Source organism: Stigmatopora nigra, chromosome 5 (genome assembly GCF_051989575.1).
Source record: "Stigmatopora nigra isolate UIUO_SnigA chromosome 5, RoL_Snig_1.1, whole genome shotgun sequence".
NCBI classification, from domain to species: domain Eukaryota; kingdom Metazoa; phylum Chordata; class Actinopteri; order Syngnathiformes; family Syngnathidae; genus Stigmatopora; species Stigmatopora nigra.
The window spans coordinates 16,686,070-16,704,345 of NC_135512.1; the positions used below are offsets into that span (position 1 = coordinate 16,686,070).

Here is an 18,276-nt window from a genome sequence, read left to right on the forward strand (position 1 = left end):
ATCCAGTATGTGTAGTTACCGTTTTAGTGAACAACAGCAACAATATGATTTTGGCTTTTTAGAAGAGGGAGGATTTGGCCCCTTATTTAAAATTCCATCTACTTACAATCAGGATATAGGTACTAATTATAGCTGAATCATAAACAACATTTAACCTGAGAGGTGTTTCTTTATGATGTTCTCCATTCTAAAAACCACATCTTCCCGTTGCTCAAAGTCATCATCAGATATCCCATGCTCCTTGGCTGCTTTGAGAACAGCTTTGTTAATAGCTTCAAGCTGCAAGGCAGAGGGGGGTGGCAGGGCACGCAGTTCTTTCTCCTCCTGTTTTTCCTAAAATAGTGCACACAAATAGCTATTTTATCATAGTTCATCCTTCTGAGTATTTAAATTCATATAAAGCATCCCATTTAGCCAGAGCTCGATTTGTTGAAGCCGTGAGCAGCTGTTAGCTTTTAGCCAGGTCAGATAATCAAGGGAAAGATCTAATATATCCTAGGAGCTCCTCAGGAGACAGGAATGCAGCAACCACAGCCTCCCAGAAACTGTTCAGAGAGGCCTACTGTTTACATTAGTATCGCAGCTTCAACTATCGCAGCTTCACTACATCGTAGTTTTTTTCCACTCCCCTGACCTCTGCTTGCTACTAGGACTCAGGACTCAAATAGGGGTGACCATACTTCACGGTTTTACTTTTATCGCGGCAATGTTTGATGTACATTTACCACAGAAATCGAGGGATTACTACACCTCCTTGTAAATCTCACAAGGGACCACGGGTGCTCTATTGGGATTGAATTCAGGTGAACAAAAAGTGGAGGACTATTTTCACTGTGAGTACAGCACTTCAATTTTTTATTTTGTTTATATATAGATTATAATTAGATATTAACATGTTATAGTCTGTTGGTATGTTTATAGTTGTAATACTCAATAAATATACACTTTTTAATTATTAAATGTGTACTTGGCACAAAAGAACTAACTTAGAACTAATTTAGAAGATGGCGGCGCGCACAGACGCAGCGGCTCCATGCTCTCCAGTTTGGTGTAATATGTTATTCTACAGTCGCCAGGATTTAATTACTCTCGGAAGGAGATGCGATATTCCGAATTCACAACAGACTACCAACGGACCTACGATATCCCCGAGGACATCTTGAGGCCTCAGGGATCTCCGTGGATAGTCAGCCCACTTGGAGTACGTCGGAAGTGCTTTGAAAAGTTGGTCGCCCGCCATATCAGAAATACAATCCCTAACTCAGTTGATCCTCACCAGTTTTCTTATAGAGCAAACAGGTCCACTGAGGATGCCATCGCCATTGTTCTACATACAGCACTGGGCCACCTGGAACACCATGGGAATGACATGAGGATGATTTTCATTGACTATAGCTCAGCACTCAAAACTATAAAACCGGACATTCTGACTGACAATCTCTCCCACCTTGGACTATACTCTTCCATCTGCTGCTGGATAAAGAACTTAACCAACCGACCACAAACTGTTAGACTTGGTCCCCACCTCTCTTCCTCCATTATACACTTAGCACTGGCTCCCCTCAAGGCAGTGTACTGAGTCCTGTTTTGTACTTTCTGTACACATACGACTGTACACCAACCCACCAGTCTAATTCCATCATCAAATTTGATGATGACACCACTGTGGTCGGAGTCATCTCAGCAGGGGACGAATTGGCCTAGAGATGAGGTCAACAAACTGTCTTTGTGGTGCTCGGTGAACAATCTCACACTGAACATCACTAAAACTAAAGAAATAATCCTGGACTTTCGCACACACAGCACAGATCAGGCCCCAATCCTCATAAATGGTGTATGTATAGACAGGGTCCAGTCCTTTAAATTCCTGGGGGTCCACATCACGGATAAGCTCTCCTGGTCTACAAACACCACAACAGTAGTGGAGAAGGCCCAGAAACGACTCCATTTCCTCAGGGTACTCAGGAGGAACAATTTAACACTAAGCTTCTGGTAACCTTCTATAGAATCACTGTGGAGAGCATTCTGGCATACTGCATCACAATGTGGTACGCTGGAAGCACGGCAGCAGACAAAAAGGTCGAGCAGAAAGTGATTAACACTGCCCAGAAGAACATCAGCTGCTCTCTGCCCTCACTGGAAGACATTGCCAGCCCTCGTTACCTTAGCAGAGCCAGGAACATCATCGGGAACCCATACCACGCTGGTCACAATCTGTTCCAGCTGCTGCCCTTTGGCAGACGCTATAGGTCCCACAAAGTAGACAAATAGGCTTAAGGACATTTTTTCCCCATCCATCAGGACTTAAAACTTGCGGTAACATGACACACAATCCCTTCTGTGTAATAACTTAGGGGTGAGATAATATGAAAAGATGTTGGGCGGTGATCAGCCTCCTACTAGCTGACTGAAGGTAAGTGAAAGACAGTGAGGTATTTGATCCGTTGGGGCGTGATAAGATGTATCCATATCGGCAGAATGCCAAATTACGAGTCCGAAAGTATCACTTATTTCGGTCTTTTGCCGAGAATAGCACCTTATGGAGAAGCAGTACCAATTCCGTCATACGCAGTTCTGGGTATGATGACAATTAGGCTTTTGTTGTTGATAATAACTACAAAGCCTATGTCCGATTATTATTAAAAAACATGTATTGTGGTAGTTATATTAGGGGTGAGGACTTTGCGATTTTTCAATTATCGCGGCCATGTCTGATTGACATTAACCGTGATAATCGAAAAATCACTCAGTGGACAAACCTATTATAACTATAACAATATATGCTTTACATGGTTTTTGCACAAATTACAAGTCTAATAATTAAAAAGTCTATATCCATTGAGTATTACAACTATAAACATACTAAAAGACTGTAATGTGTTAATATCTAATTATAAACTATATAAAAACAATGGAAAAACTTCAAATGCTGTACTCACAGTGAAAAGTCTTTCACTACTTGAAATAGTCCCAAAAAATCAGGTTAATGTGTGTAATTAAAAAAAAACTGGTTGATAAATGTATAATAAAAAAACTGGTTGATGATTATATAATCCAGTAGTTTTTAATCTTGTTGGAGCTTCTGAACCCCACCAGTTTCATATGCACATTAACTTTAGTGTAAATATGAAAGTGATTTTTTTTCAAATTCAAGATATAAAAATTCCTTGCAGGCCAGATGCGTCTGTATTAGCTAGTGGACATTAGTAAAGCCTTTTCAGTGCATCAAAACTGTCAGCATCAAGGCTTGGAAAACTATTAGTAGAAAATTAAATTGATGAAAAATGTTTGCTTCAGTCATATCAATTAATTCAGCAGTACATACAGTGGGGCAAATAAGTATTTAGTCAACGACCACGTGTGCAAGTTCTCGTACTTGAAAAGATTAGAGTGAACTTTTGATAACTTGCACAATTGGTGGTTGACTAAATACTTATTTGCCCAACTGTAATTATTTCAAGCCTAAACAGCTGTGAGTAAGAAAATGTGCACAAAGAGGATGATGTGGCCAAAATACTAATTTGCCTAAAAATTCTGCACTCCCGGTTGAAATAACTGCCTTTTGTGTTTCCATATTGCTTTGCACCATCTGGCATCTTGCATGAACAAGACAAGATCCATAATACAATGGGTTATTCACTGCTTGCCACCACCTTACAATTCATTTTAAATTTGACTTCCTTTGTCATTCTTGTGCACCTAGTATAAGAATCATACACATTCGGTATACAATTGTTTCCTTTACCTACCAAAATGTTCTTCTTGTGTCTCTTCTCCTTTATGTGTTTATGTGCTGCTTGAATGTGCTCAATATGAACGGAACAGAGCTTGCACATGTATTGACATTTTAAGTATTCCGGGGATCGCTGTGAAAACAAAGATGAATAAATAGATAACTTGCAGAGTTTTAAATGAATGAAAATTCCACCTTACAAGTGAAAACCAATTGAATCATATTTCATATTTGAATTTTGGCATTTAGGAAAAAAAACAATCAATTTTTCATACCTTTGAAAGTCTGTGGATATAATCTCTGCTAAGGCGGTCCTCCGCCTGTCGGAGGCCAAGCTCTTGCTCTGTCAGTGATGACTCCATTGTAACTGGTTCCAAGAATGTCCACTCAACAGTTTGCATTAATTCTGTAACTTTCAATCCTAAACCAAATGCAGCAAAAAAATAGCAGGGGTACAATGAGGAAGAAAGAGTACATCTTTATGACAACTTACTGTGATGCTTTTCATTTCTTTAAGCCATAATAACACCATTTATCTGTTCTAAGCAGAATTTCTGTCATGTATTTGGCTCAACAATCTTGTTGGCCTCTCTATTTGTGGGTGAGGCCTTCTCTGAAGGAAACGATTCCATATAACTAGCTCCAATTATACATTTGCGCCTATCAAAATTTACTTTTCAATAGAAAGTGTTCTTCCAGTTCAACCTTAATAAGCATTTTCACTGTACCCGAATACGTTTCGCTTGCTATTCTTTTGGTGACTTCATCTTTTGGGGCACTGTGGCTTTCTTTACTGCACTTAAGAATCGACGCGGCCTCTGTTGAACCCTTTATCAAAGTGTGCAAAAGTTTGCATAGTTTGAGAGTGGACTGATTGTTTGAGATCAAAGGACTTGAAGACTCATCATCCCTAAGTGATGTTGCATGTCTTTATTGATGGCATTAAAACATGGAGATGACCTTTCGTATGTAAAAAGGGAGAGGGAAGAGGGTGTTCCCATATTTTCAAATGTATAAATTTGAATTTGAGAAAATGCTGGTAATTAATGAGAAATGCGGTTGACTGTAACACATCAACATATAATCATTATTGCAATATTTTAGAATTTACCTTCCCAGGACGTGACTTTTTAAATTTTGATATTACTTATATTTTTACTGGGAAAAATAGCTATGTATGATGATAATAAAGGCTTTTGATTTAATTTTTAGATTTTGTGCAACATTTTCAGAGCATTTACATAAAATGGAGAAACACCTTCATATCAAGTAAGAAAAATATTACAGTATGTCCTCAAATCAGGACAGTGGGTTAAGGACATTTTCAATAAGGGCGCTCTTTGTGTATTTATGAGGCATTCAAAAAAAGAGGAAAGAAAAAGCCAGGAAAAATTCACTTGGATCTTTTAATGGGTCGGCTTGGTGTTGTCCTGCATATTATAATCGCTGATTTTTGTTGTGTTATTGTCCTTTTGGGCGTGGATATGCCTTCTACTGGCTGACTGAAGGTGAGTGAGAAGACAGTGAGAGGTAAGTGATCCATTTTATTCTTTGTTGGCATTGGCGAGGCAAACTTGCAGTCGAACCGGATTTGGTTGCGCTCAGGGGGTGATGCGATGTATCCATCGTGGCGGAGTGCTAACGAGTCTGAAAATGTCATTTATTGGGCCTTGCTTGGGAGGGCGCACTTAGAGAAGCACTACCAATTTCGTCAAACGCAGCTGGGTATGATGACAATTAGGCTTTTTGTCAAGTCAATGATGACGACAATGCCTATGTCTCATTTTATTTATTTTAACATTTTGTGCTGTTCCGTGTTAGCTTTTGTTGCTAGGATGCTAAAAACACATTTCCTTATAATCATCTTCTTCTGAGCGTTGATATAGAACAGTGGTTTCTAACCTGGGTTCAAACGATCCCTAGCAGGGGTGTCCAAACTTTTTGCAAAGAGGGCCAGATTTGGTAAGGTGAAAATGTGTGCGGGCCGACTTTTAGCCTGACATTCTTTGAACCATTAACATTAAATGCAAATTAAATTTTTGGGATTTTTTTTTTAATTACAAATGGCATACTTTTACTTTTACATTTTTTTTACATTTAGGTTTTTACCGAAATCACAAACCACAAAAAATTAAGAAAACTATCAAGGATATCTAAGTTCATGTGAAACATCACATATTATTCACTATTATATGCTCACTGTAGGAACAGTGCTGAAAACAAAACAATGATCACTGCATATTCAAACTGTGATTTTGACCATCACAAAAAAATAATGAACTGAGATTTAAGAATTTATTCAACTCAGAGGACTTAACAAATATCTTGCCTGCACTAATGTGAAGGGTGATACTGGGATCTTGACTGCAGTATGTAGTCCAGGTCTTCATCGCACGCTAACGAGAAAAAGTCAAACTCAGTTCCTTTTGCCTCTAAATGTCTCTTAATATCTAATGAAACGTCTTCAATTCTCCGTGCCACAGTATTACGAGCCAGGCAAATATTGGCAAACTCTTGCTTCTTCGCGGGACAAATTTTCTCAACCATTTTCATTACACGGTCTTTAATAAATTCACCGTCACTGAAAGGTTTGCAGTGCTTTGCAATTAGCGTTGCCACTTCGTAGCTTGCCTTTGTGGCATTTTCATTTGACTCACGGGCTCTTGTGAAAAAGCTTTGCTGTGCCGTTAAAACAGCTTCCAGTTGCTTCACTTTTTCACCGCGTTCGTTCCCAGTTAGCTTGTCGTAGCTAGCATGTTTCGTCTGGTAGTGCCTCTTAATGTTGAATTCCTTGAAAACAGCCACAGTCTCTTGGCAAATTAGGCAGACACAGTTGTTTCGTATTTCAGTGAAAAAATACTCAAATTTCCACTTCTCCTGGATGCGGCGGCCCTCCCGGTCAACTTTCCTTTTTTTGTTTACATGTTAGAAATGGGCTGGGCTGAAACAATGACGCAAGGGTCACGGCGGCCAGAGTGCGGCCACAGGGCTACTGCCATCTTCTGGTGAAGTGAAAAATAGCTTTTTGTACACATTTATTTTATACTGTGGTCAACAGTGCTGGCGGGCCGTGTATTATTGATTTCGTGATAGAGGCCGTGGGCCGGTAAAAATTTGTCCACGGGCCTTATTTGGCCCGCGGGCCGGACTTTGGACATGCCTGCCCTAGGGGTTCGGTGAGTCGGTCTCAGGGGTTCGGTGAGTCGGTCTCAGGGGTTCGGTGGAGTCTCTGCAGCGGAGGTCAAGAAACATCGACTCTTTGTGTATATTCATGATAACATGCTTGACTAGCTTGAATTTGAAAAAAATAATGTATGATTTTGACTAAAGTAGGGTTCGGGGAATGCGCATATGAAACTGGTAGGATTCGGGAGCTCCAACATGGTTAAGAACCACTGGTTTTAAACAAGCGTCCATGTAGCAAGAGCTCCCCGTTCTCTGTGGTGGTCGGGTGGTGTAATTGCAGTTTAGAATCATCAAATTCTTATCCAATTTTTAATATTATTGTTGACAAACCTTATTTCATGATAATTATCGTTATCGTTCTATCACCCAGCTCTTATACAAATCTTTGCGTTTTTAAGTGTTACTGTTTGATTAAAAAATAAATACATGACAGCAGATCATTGATAAAGACACAAAAAAATCAATTAACAAGGGAAATGTCTGGCGGCAGCCCAAGGAAGGCCATAAAAGAGCTGGCAGAGGAGGCAGAGAAAGGCAGCTGCAGCAGACAACAGCTATCAGCTGCAGGGGGTGACAGGGAGACATCTCTGTAACTGCTCCGCCAATAGGACAGGATTAAAGGGGTGAAACGTCAATGAACAGAGGCTGATGACTCTGCAGCTGATCCGTGTGAACTGGAGGTGCAACGGGCAGCAATGACAAGCAGAGAAAACCACCTACCTGTGCATCAACAGTTGGTGGGCTGTAAGGTAAATTTGTTTATTTTCTTCCAAATAGATTAATTGTGTTTGAAAATAAATTTATTTCGGGTGGGTTTAAAATACCAGCTGGTGCAGGCACAAGTCAAAGCCCAGTGTCGACAGTTTTCTGGCCCGTGCCTATCATGGTATAAGGTTTTCCATTTTGGCAAGGACCAATAACACAATGCACTAAACAACATTGTAAGATTATTTACTCTTCCATAAAAATGGATAAGAAAAAAAGACGTCATTAACAGCCACACAAAAGGAGAGCTATTTTATAGGACTCCCCTTCAATTATTGAATTTGATTTGGTGTGATCGTTTGCGTAAGTGCTGCGCTGCTGCAATCTTTTATGACCCTCTAAAAAAAAAGAAAATCGCGTCAGAAATGGGACAAAGACATATTTGTACTGCAAAAGACGAACGTGAAAAGGTTTTTATTTCTTCCCTTATAAAAATGTTGTGGCCGCGAAAGTCGAAAAACGACAAAGTAGGATAACCCCTATTATTACTACCATACTAGATGTTTTTGCGCTTATACAAAAATTAAAGTACAGAAGCACAATTATCATGTATTTTTTAAATATTACAGCTATAAGCATATGAAATGACTGTAAAGTGTTAATATTAACCTTATTTTCACAACTATAGGGCGCCTTAAAATGCAGAGCGCCGTGTGTAAGCTCTAAAGCAAGGGTGTCAGACTCGGGTTGGCTGGATTAAAATCCCTAAAAACTCAGTTTTTTTATAGATCTAAAACACTGTTTATTTTAGCTTTTTATTTACATATAGTTAGATTTTACAAAATTATTTTGAACTAAAAACAGAAAAAAATGTATTAAAAATTTACAATTATTGATTTAAACGGGGGGAAATCAGGTAATTTAATATACATCCACACTCTTCATTTTAATTTGATCCTAAAACAGAAAATCGGCACTCATGATTTACTTTCCCAGGCCACACAAAATGATCCGGCGGGCCAGATTTGGCCCCGAGGCCGCCTCCTTGACACGTGACCTATGGTGATTTTTAAGCAAAAGACGCTGCCGAAAGAAGTTTCCAGCCGGCCTCATCGTGAAGCCAAACCAAAAGGGCTGGATGGACGAGGAGAAAATGAGAGAATGGCTACGTGAGGTGTATGTCAAGAGACCGGATGGCTTTTTTCACAGCTCGCCCTCAATCTTGATTTGGGACTCCAAGTGTGCTCATTTCACAACAGCGGTGAAAAACAAAGTCACAAAAATGAACTCAGAGCATGCCGTCATTCCTGGAAGCTTGACCAAAGAACTCCAGCCGCTGGACATCGGCATCAACCGGGCGAACACAGCTTTACGAAGGGTGGCAGGGAGCACCCGCTAGTTACGCCACTATTTGCGAATGGATTGTGGCCGCTTGGACTAATGTGTCTGCATGCACTGTTGTTTGAGTGTTGGGTTTATTCTGGATTACGATTATAGATGTATGTGTAGTAAATCATTTCTTTGTTAAATCGTTCTTCCTATTGTTCGAAAAGTGCTCGGGGTCATAAACAGTCGTCTGGCCCTCTCACAAGGACTGCTTATCCAAGGCCCATGTCTCTGATATCTGCCACCTCCATAACGCTCGTATAGTGTGCATACCTCGTGACGCACATTGGGCTTCTTTATGTAATTGTTATAGGATTGTTATGTCAAATGAAGGTGTGATTGTTTTAATCCAAATGAAGGTTGGTTTTAGTTTCCAATTTTGTTATTGTTAAAATACTTTGATTGTTATTTTAGTTACAGATGTTGTTTTTGATTACGCATGATGAATTAATCAATAACCTGGTAATTGTTTTGATTTATGGCCTTAAAAGCCATACGGGAATTACTGTTCGGGAGGATACATTGAAGACAAGGGGGAAGTCTTGTTGCTTTGATGTATCTTCCCTTAAGGTCCTTATCCATGATGCAATCTATTTAATTAAATGTCAATAATTAAATAGGATGTCTGCCTGCAGTGATTGATAATTACATTGGGTAATTATTTATGAACCTATCATCAAGCCTTTTCCAAACCCGGCATCATTTCTGTTGAGCCACGTGGCAATCTGGGTGACTCTGACAACGAAGAGAGGGAACCCGGCATTTACGATGAAACATTTGGACAATTGTTCAATTCGGAAAAAGAAAATTAGGACTTTGATGGATTTGTGGGTGATGATTGATCAAAAAAACGAGAGTACATTGTAAAATGGCTAAATAAAGTACAACCGAACTCAGTTTTGCTTCTGTTACGAAAGTAGAAGGGGAAATAAAAATAACAGGGAAATGACAGCCCTGAATATACACCTGTCTCAAAATGGGGAGATCGAATAGCAAGGTCGCTAGTGAAGACAATCCCAAGCACCCGTGTAAAGATAGGAAATGTGTTGAAAATCAAAGCTCTTCAAGGCTTAAGCACCTAAACTTATGGATAAACAAATATGGGTTTACTGGCCATCTTAATATACATACAATAGTAGACCTGCAGGATAAAATATGTACTAAGCGGGGGTGATCTGTATCAAATCGAGAAGGATGGATAGGATGGTACAAATTATTGTTTTTTGATAGCAAGAAAAAAGTGCGATGGAAATGCAAAGAAAGTTGAGTTGAGGGGCGGGGGACAACACCCTGTATCGATGACCAGCCGATCACAGGGCACAAGGAGACGGACAGTCATGCACACTCAAAGAACATATGATCTGATATTTTCTAAGATTAAAAAAGCCGTGTTATGGAGCCTAGTTCTATAACTGTTGATTTTGAAAAGGCTGTGGTATAAAAGCTTTTTCCAAACACCCACACATCTGGGAATCTTGTAAGTTCGTACTGTATTATTTGTCATTTTTGTAAATAGTTTGAATTGAATTTTTAATTTTTGTACATAATTTGTAAGTTTTTACTGCTTTAATAAAAACACCATCTGTGAATTTGCTTTGTCTTTTTTAATGAAATTATTTTTAGAATGGCAGCTTATTGATAATGTGTCGATATTAAAAAGCAAGTAAAATTATTCTTTGTATTGGCTCTTGACTAATTTGAACCATGTCTTTCTTGCCTAGTGATTTAGGTTGTTTTTACCAGTGCTGTGGGTCAGCAAGGGTCACCAAAAGGATTATTGTAGTTGTAGTTTGTAGTTGAATAAGACTATACAAGTCAACTGACACAAAATCCATCAGGCAAAGAGTACCAGATGCAAGTTTAGTAATGCATCACTTGGGAGTAAATAGACATGGTTCAAATGAGCCAGTACAAAGATAATCATTTAACTTGCTTTTTAATATTAAACACTATCTGTTTTGCAAGCCAGTTTATCCATGAGAAAAGATAACATGAACTTCCTAATTTCCTAAATAGAGCAGTTCTGCAAGCCAGTGTATCCTTGGGATGATATAACAGTATCGTAGGAGTTTCATCTCTAATCAGATTCGCCCTTGAAGTAATTAAAATGTTGTAGCTAGTGTTTCTGCCGGTTCATTACAATAGCGTACTGTTTAAGTGCGAAATCCCAATCTAAGCAGCATCTTGGTACCACCCTCCTGAGAGATTAAATATGATCGTAAACTGTCTGTGCGCATTTGTGCAAGACAGGCTTTGTTAAATTACTCGGAATGTGCTCGGAATATTTTGTAATAAAAGCTTTGAAGTCACTGTTCAGCGCCTCCAGTCAGTATTTGGACAACCAACATCTCCCACATCCGAAATTAATCGAAACCGAGAAGATAGAGCTATTTTCCTCCAACAAATGTGTTTCAATGAATGGGTTAGGATGACGTATGTACAATACATTTTCATTGCAAGCTTGTCAAAAACTAATCAAACAAACGTGGATCGTGAACAAGCTAACAAAACCAAAACAAGCACACTGTGTTGCCTCACAAGGCGTATTCAAAGCCATGACAATGGATTAGGATCGGTAATTTAAAAGTGTAAATTAACTTACTTTTGATTTCTAAAGTTGATTAAAATTATCATTTAAATGTCTTCGAGATTCTGTTCTACGTGATGTGCAGCGCAAGAGAGAGCGATCGATCACAACAAAAGGTTTTGACGACGTTTGCATTACACCGTTGCATTGTGGGAGAGAGGGTGACGATGTTTATTATTGTTAGTGTAATTATCATTATTATTTCAATATAATAAAGTTCAATAAACAATAAAATACCTGTGGAGAAAATAAATAAAATTACCAAACATTGAACAAAAATGTGTGTGACCAGGAACAAAATCGCGTCTTTTTACTAGTAGGCGTGCGCGGAAAGCGAGCAACAGCATCAGATAGTATAGGAAATACGTGTATATTCGACGTAGGATTGTTGTTTCCTCAACCAGCGGGGCAAGTAGTACATGCCAATCTAACCTCGGTTGCCCACACATTAAAACACAGAAACACTGGTAACATCTGCGAATGTCGTGACCATGAATTGTCATTTTTTTTTCTTTGTTCGAAACAATTCTCGCGTGCTGGTAAGGAGATTGTCGCTGTGATGGAAAATAAAGGCCTTTTTCCAACGAGGACATCGTTGTTTCCCAATATATATTCCATTTTCATAAGCAGATAAAATATGTATTTACTTTTTTTTCATGAAAGTGTAATATTCTCGCGCACAAGATGAACTCGTGATAGTTGAATGTTATTTTTTTGATTTGTGATTTTCATTTGTTTATTCACAAGTGGCTGGCGATGTAGTAACGTTTCAATGAAAATTCCACAGGTTATCGCGCGATTGCGCCTGAAGTAGCGCACTCTCACGAGAGCCCTCGTGATTTCCTATCTGATTCGCGCAAACATTCGCAACCGTTGAAGATTGTGGCGTTATCTTAGTTTTGATGTAGACACAACGCAATCAGTGTAATTTTGGAGTGTAATGACATTCAACTCCTCGTAGACATTTCACGGACGGTTAAATTTGTCATAGATTGATCAGTGTGCTTGAGAATACCTACTGTAATATTCCTGCTCAGTCGTCACTTTGAGTGTTTAGCCGGATGATGAATAATCCAAGGGTCTATTGTGGTTGAATTCACTGGGGCATCTCCTTTTTTATTTGCAAACCGTTGACATTTCTTCAAAATCACAGCCGCGTGCCAAGCCCGGTGTCATTGACATGGACCTGGGCTGATCCAGCGTACGGATTGTACCCTTATTCCCGAAACACTACATACCCTGTACCTGTAGCGCGTACTTGTAAGGATATCCGTATACTATCTTAGATGACTTCGGGCGAAAGGCAGACGTCTGACACCCTAGACTGGCCGCCAGTCAGTCATAGCTTCCTGACTACCAGGGCATTTTTGTTTGTTTTCATTTTGAAATTCCCCAAACTGTGTGAAGGGATTGGAATGCTGCAAAAGAAATTATGGTATCATTGGAAAACTCAATGTCCCATTTAGGGCACAAAATGAGTGTGATTTGATGCACTGGGTGGGAGACAATTAGGTTTACAAATGTCCTCCACAGAGGAAAATATGAACTACTGGTAGTTAGGAGGATTTGGCACACCAAATGTATTTTGAGGTAGGAAGAGAATTTGTAGGCGTGACTACTGTGGGATCTTTTCTTTGTTCTAAAAAAAAATCTGGTGAGACGTGCCAACAAAAATATAGGCCAGACATTATTGAATTTCCCATTACCAGTTCTCTTTATTGACCAGAGAAAAGGGAAGACTCATCATTCTGACTCCATTTTAAAAGCCTTCATTATCTCCGCCCAAAGTGGGCGTTAAATTTGAATACAAGTGAATAGAAATCAAATACTTTTAGGTCTTAACTTAGGCATCTCTTGAGCCAGAGATTCTGGTGATATGACACTTCCCTTTCAACCATAAAAAAATGATCTTTAAACAGGTCAGGAAAAGTTTTACAACGGGCAGAACACAGCTCAATTGTTTATACAACAAACATCAGTGCTATATACTCTTCACACCTAACTGTGAAGACTATGCACAAACACAATGATCAGATAGTGGCAGGCGCTATGCTTCAGTAAGCAAATTAGAAAATGGCTCAAACCTTAACCAAAAGTTATTTTTCAGAACAAACAATTCATAACAGACCCCCTGTTACCCAAAGAAAACTGTAACAAACTACTAAGGCCATAAAAGAGCTGACAGAGGAGGCAGAGAAAGGCATTTTTTTTTTGGCTCTGGCCTAGGAGGAAGGTGGGGAAAACAACAACTGGAGGAGACAATAGCTGTCAGCTGCAGGGGGTGACAGGGTGACGTCTGTCACTGCGCCACCACCAGGAGATGTTCCATGATTAAAGAAGCGAAACAATAATGAACAGTGGTTCCTGGCTGATTACCCTATTGATTGGAAAAAAATTGCTCGAGGAGCAGTGTCATAAACCATAAGGAACGTTTTATATTGGTTTTATTGTCTCCATAAAAAAAGAGTGAAAGTATTTCAATTGAGACCAAACCTTCTTACAGATTTTAAAAGTAAATAATAAATGAGAAAAGAGAAACTACAATGGATAAAAATGTAACTAAATTTTTATTTTATGCCTGGCTATTGGAAAATGTTTATTAAGAAAGTTTTCTGGAGATGACTGGCAAACTCCAAAGACAATGGAGTGTTACATTTGCAATGAGATACATATTGTTAAATGAATTGGGACTTGATAAGTATGCATTTTATGAGTATTCAGTTTTAATTGCTCTAAAAGCCAATTATGCTAGAAAATATTAACCCTGACAAACAAGGGGTGGTTACATTTTAGTGGGTTCAATTCTCTTCAGAATTATAAATGTTTACATTTGTTTCTGGATACTAATTAATGTGAATGTAACTGTTGCAGGGAGTGGGAAAGCTGTTTTCCTGAGGAGAAAGTAGCCTGGTTTGCTTTTTGTATATTTCCTATTTTTTAGTATTAGTTAATTTGTGTAATTGCAAGAAAGGAAAAATCAAATATAGTTTTTGATCTTAACATGAAAGTGTGACAGGGTGAAGTAAGTGAAGTTATAAATGAGTGCAGATGTTAAGGTAAAAATGGACTCACGCAGCTATGACGCGCGAAGCACGCAAATATGACGTGCGAAGCGTGCGCAAAGCACGCAGCTATGACGTAATGTGTACGCGCGAAACACGCAGCGATTACGTAATGGTCGTAGACCTGTGTATAGAATAAAAGCGGGGTTGTCAGACACTTCACTAAGTTGGCTTGAACATAACATCAACAAAGGACCTGTCTGATTATTTCACCCGTCTTTTAAAAGTATGTTGCTTTGTTTTGAAGATCGATTGAGTGTGGGATTTGCAAGAGACAATAGTTAGCATGTGAGAAAGAACGTAATGCTTAGTGATGGTTGTTTACTTTTTTATGTGTGTGCGTGAATGTGCGAGTCTCGGGTGTATTGTTTACAGCAAGCTACCTTCGGCCGCCGTTATAACGGTAGCATGATAGTATGCAGTATATGACGGCCGGAACAAAAGGTAACAAGTTACAATACTCATAAGTTATAATCGTTTATGCAACAAGTACATTGTTTTGGATTATAACGGGTTGTTAATATGTTACTATGTATATATTTGGGTGTTATTGTATATTATATTTTGTGTGAATTGCTTTGATATAACTAAAGTTGGCTTGAACATAACATCAACAAAGGACCTGTCTGATTATTTCACCCGTCTTTGAAAGGCAAATACAGCTACCCCGTAAATTCAGGGGTACAACATTTTTGGAGGCACCGCTGGGATTGCTGCTTAGATGACCAGTATTCACAAGCTGATTACTGAATGCTGAGCCAGCAAAACCTAAACAAGAACCAGGAACAAGACAGTGAGGAGAGGCGTTGCGGTGAACAGGAGCTTGAAGTTGGCAGAGTACTCGTCATCTGAGGCCAGTAGAGATCATCAGAGACGGTAAAAACGTGCCAGTTCAGTGTTCACTTTTGCACCATAAACCAAACTCCTACAGTGTTGAGGAAATGGAAATGGAACGGGAGCAGTTACACCTAGAGGTAGACGAAATGTTGGTAAAGCTAACAGTTAATGACCTGTTAAAAATATGTGATTTTCTGAACATAGGGAGTCCGAAACGCACATCACAACATAGATTGTGGAGTCACATTAATAACCACCTGGAAAGGAACGGACTCAAAGACGAGGATCAAGGTATGTCTGAGTTGTTAAAATTAAAAGAGGCGATAAGAATGTTGTACCCCTGAATTTACGGGGTAGCTGTATTTGCCTTTAAAAGATGGGTGAAATAATCAGACAGGTCCTTTGTTGATGTTATGTTCAAGCCAACTTTAGTTATATCAAAGCAATTCATACAAAACATAATATACAATAACACTGTTGGGTTTGTTCTGTATTACTATTATAAATATATTTGTATTAATTCATTTCTTTGTTAAATCATTCTCTTTCTATTCTCTGTATTAATTCATTTCTTTGTTAAATCATTCTCTTTCTATTTTCAAAGTGTTGCGAGGTCACGAGTATTGCCAAGTCATCTTTAACCTGGACGGCCTGTTCCAGGATGATTATACAAACAATCCACCCAATCTGGGTCCTTGAGATTTGGTGGGCCCTTGGTGACGAGGCCAGGGCTATTCGGCCAATAACAAGAATGTTGTTATCGTTATGTAACCGTGCACTTCGGGTTTTTCTGTATGTAACCATTATATGATTATGATTATATTATATGATTCTTAGGTCAAGGAAGTTGTATAATTACTCTAATCTAAATGTTGTTAGGTCTAGTCTCCTGTTTTTGTTATTGGTAAAATACTTTGATTGTTATTGTAGTCCCAGATGTTGTTTTTACTCATACGTGATGGAATGATCAACAACTCTGTAAATTGTTTTGATTCATGGCAATAAGAATCGAACGAGAACGTCTATTCGGAGAGACGTTCGGAAGTTGTAAGGAGACACTTGCTGAAACTCTCCCCTTCGGAAGTATTACCCATTGTTATCCATTTCTATTTAATTAAATGTCAATAATTGAATAAGATGTCTGCCTGCAGTTATTGATAATTACGGACGAAGGTAATGAACCTAACAAACACCCAAATATATACATAGTAACATATTATCAACCCGTTATAATCCAAAACAATGTACTTGTTGCAAAAACGATTATAACTTATGAGTATTGTAACTTGTTACTTTTTGTTCCGGCCGTCATATACTGCATACTGTCATGCTACCGTTATAACTGCGGCCGAAGGTAGCTTGCTGTAAACAATACACCCGAGACTCGCACATTCACGCACACACATAAAAAAGTAAACAACCATCACTAAGCATTACGTTCTTTCTCACATGCTAACTATTGTCTCTTGCAAATCCCACACTCAATCGATCTTCAAAACAAAGCAACATACCTTTAAAAGACGGGTGAAATAATCAGACAGGTCCTTTGTTGATGTTATGTTCAAGCCAACTTAGTGAAGTGTCTGACAACCCCGCTTTTATTCTATACACAGGTCTACGACCATTACGTAATCGCTGCGTGTTTCGCGCGTACACATTACGTCATAGCTGCGTGCTTTGCGCACGCTTCGCACGTCATATTTGCGTGCTTCGCGCATGTTACGACTGCCCCTGGGGTATTATCTACCAGGGAGTCGCAACTATCACAGCAGACAGGTTCGGTCAAAGATGAGTTCGGACACACACTGCAAGTAGCCTTAGTTATATTTTATTTACAATAAAGTCATTAAAACAGACTACGGGATAACATAGGGGAAGCACGAAATAGTAAAGTGGCACCCTCAAAATAAACACGGTAAAACCCCCTCCCAGACAGGTGTCCAAATGAACACCCACAAAATACAGGAAATAAGACCGAAGGATGCCACTGTTAAACTGGTGTAATAAAATCTAGACAGGGGAATAACTGTGTCTAAATGCACAAACTATATGTATACCCAAAGGTGTCTAAACTTATCTCAATTCCCCCTATGCAACCCAAAATCATTAACAACACATACAAAATATAACAGGGAGTAACATACTCACAAGCCTGCAACTCAGCAAGGCATCAAGGCATCAATGGCAAGGGCAAAGGCAAGGGCAAGGGGCAAACTGACAACTGAAAAGGGTTTAAATAAGGCCAGGAGGGATGATTGGGGAATTAATTACAGCTGTGTTGGCCTGGGCAGAGTTCTGTCACAGGGGTGGAGCCACAGCTGCAGATACCTGTAAAGAAAAGAAAGCACACACCTCCTACATAGTGTGTGTCCAGGCTGCCAGCCGTAACAGCGCATCATAGCTGCGTGAGTCCATTTTTACCTTAACACCTGCACTCATTTATAACTTCACTTACTTCACCCTGTCACACTAATTCAGGGGTACAACAGAAGCAGTGATCAAAATAGAATAACAGATAGTATATCTACTTTTGATTGATAAGGCATTTAGATTTTCACAAAATGTTGGAATAAGTAAGATTATTGTGATTTTTGTTCATTGGAGTATTGAGCCCAACCAAGTGGCTGTATGCAGGTGTGTTGGGCACGCGCTAAAGACGACAGCAGCTAAAGCAGCAGCGCAAAAACTTACTGCACAGTAGACCCAACAACAAAAAGTGAGCATGCTACATTGACCTGGGATTGGTGACTCCACTTTGACATTTCATCCATCTTTGCTGC

The 18,276-nt window shown here is 39.2% G+C and overlaps 1 protein-coding gene across 5 annotated transcripts in view; it reads right to left on the bottom strand.

Annotated features, from left to right (window-relative positions):
* Window positions 1-11,936, bottom strand: part of tut4 (terminal uridylyl transferase 4) — an 87,007-nt gene extending 75,071 nt beyond the window's left edge. For 4 of the 5 annotated variants that reach the window (XR_013326223.1, XM_077716265.1, XM_077716263.1 and 1 more), the window contains exons 1-4: window positions 11,613-11,766; window positions 4,009-4,154; window positions 3,750-3,866; window positions 156-333 (exon numbers count right to left, since the gene is read on the bottom strand). Coding sequence is in view for 4 of the 5 variants with exons in the window: in XM_077716265.1 (XP_077572391.1) it covers window positions 156-333; window positions 3,750-3,866; window positions 4,009-4,134 (421 nt within the window). In the remaining variant the exon portion in view is untranslated. Of the gene's footprint in view, window positions 1-155; window positions 334-3,749; window positions 3,867-4,008; window positions 4,155-11,612; window positions 11,767-11,834 lie in introns of those variants that run through there. The other variant, XM_077716264.1, reaches the window with a different exon arrangement.
* Window positions 11,937-18,276: the final 6,340 nt, after the last annotated feature.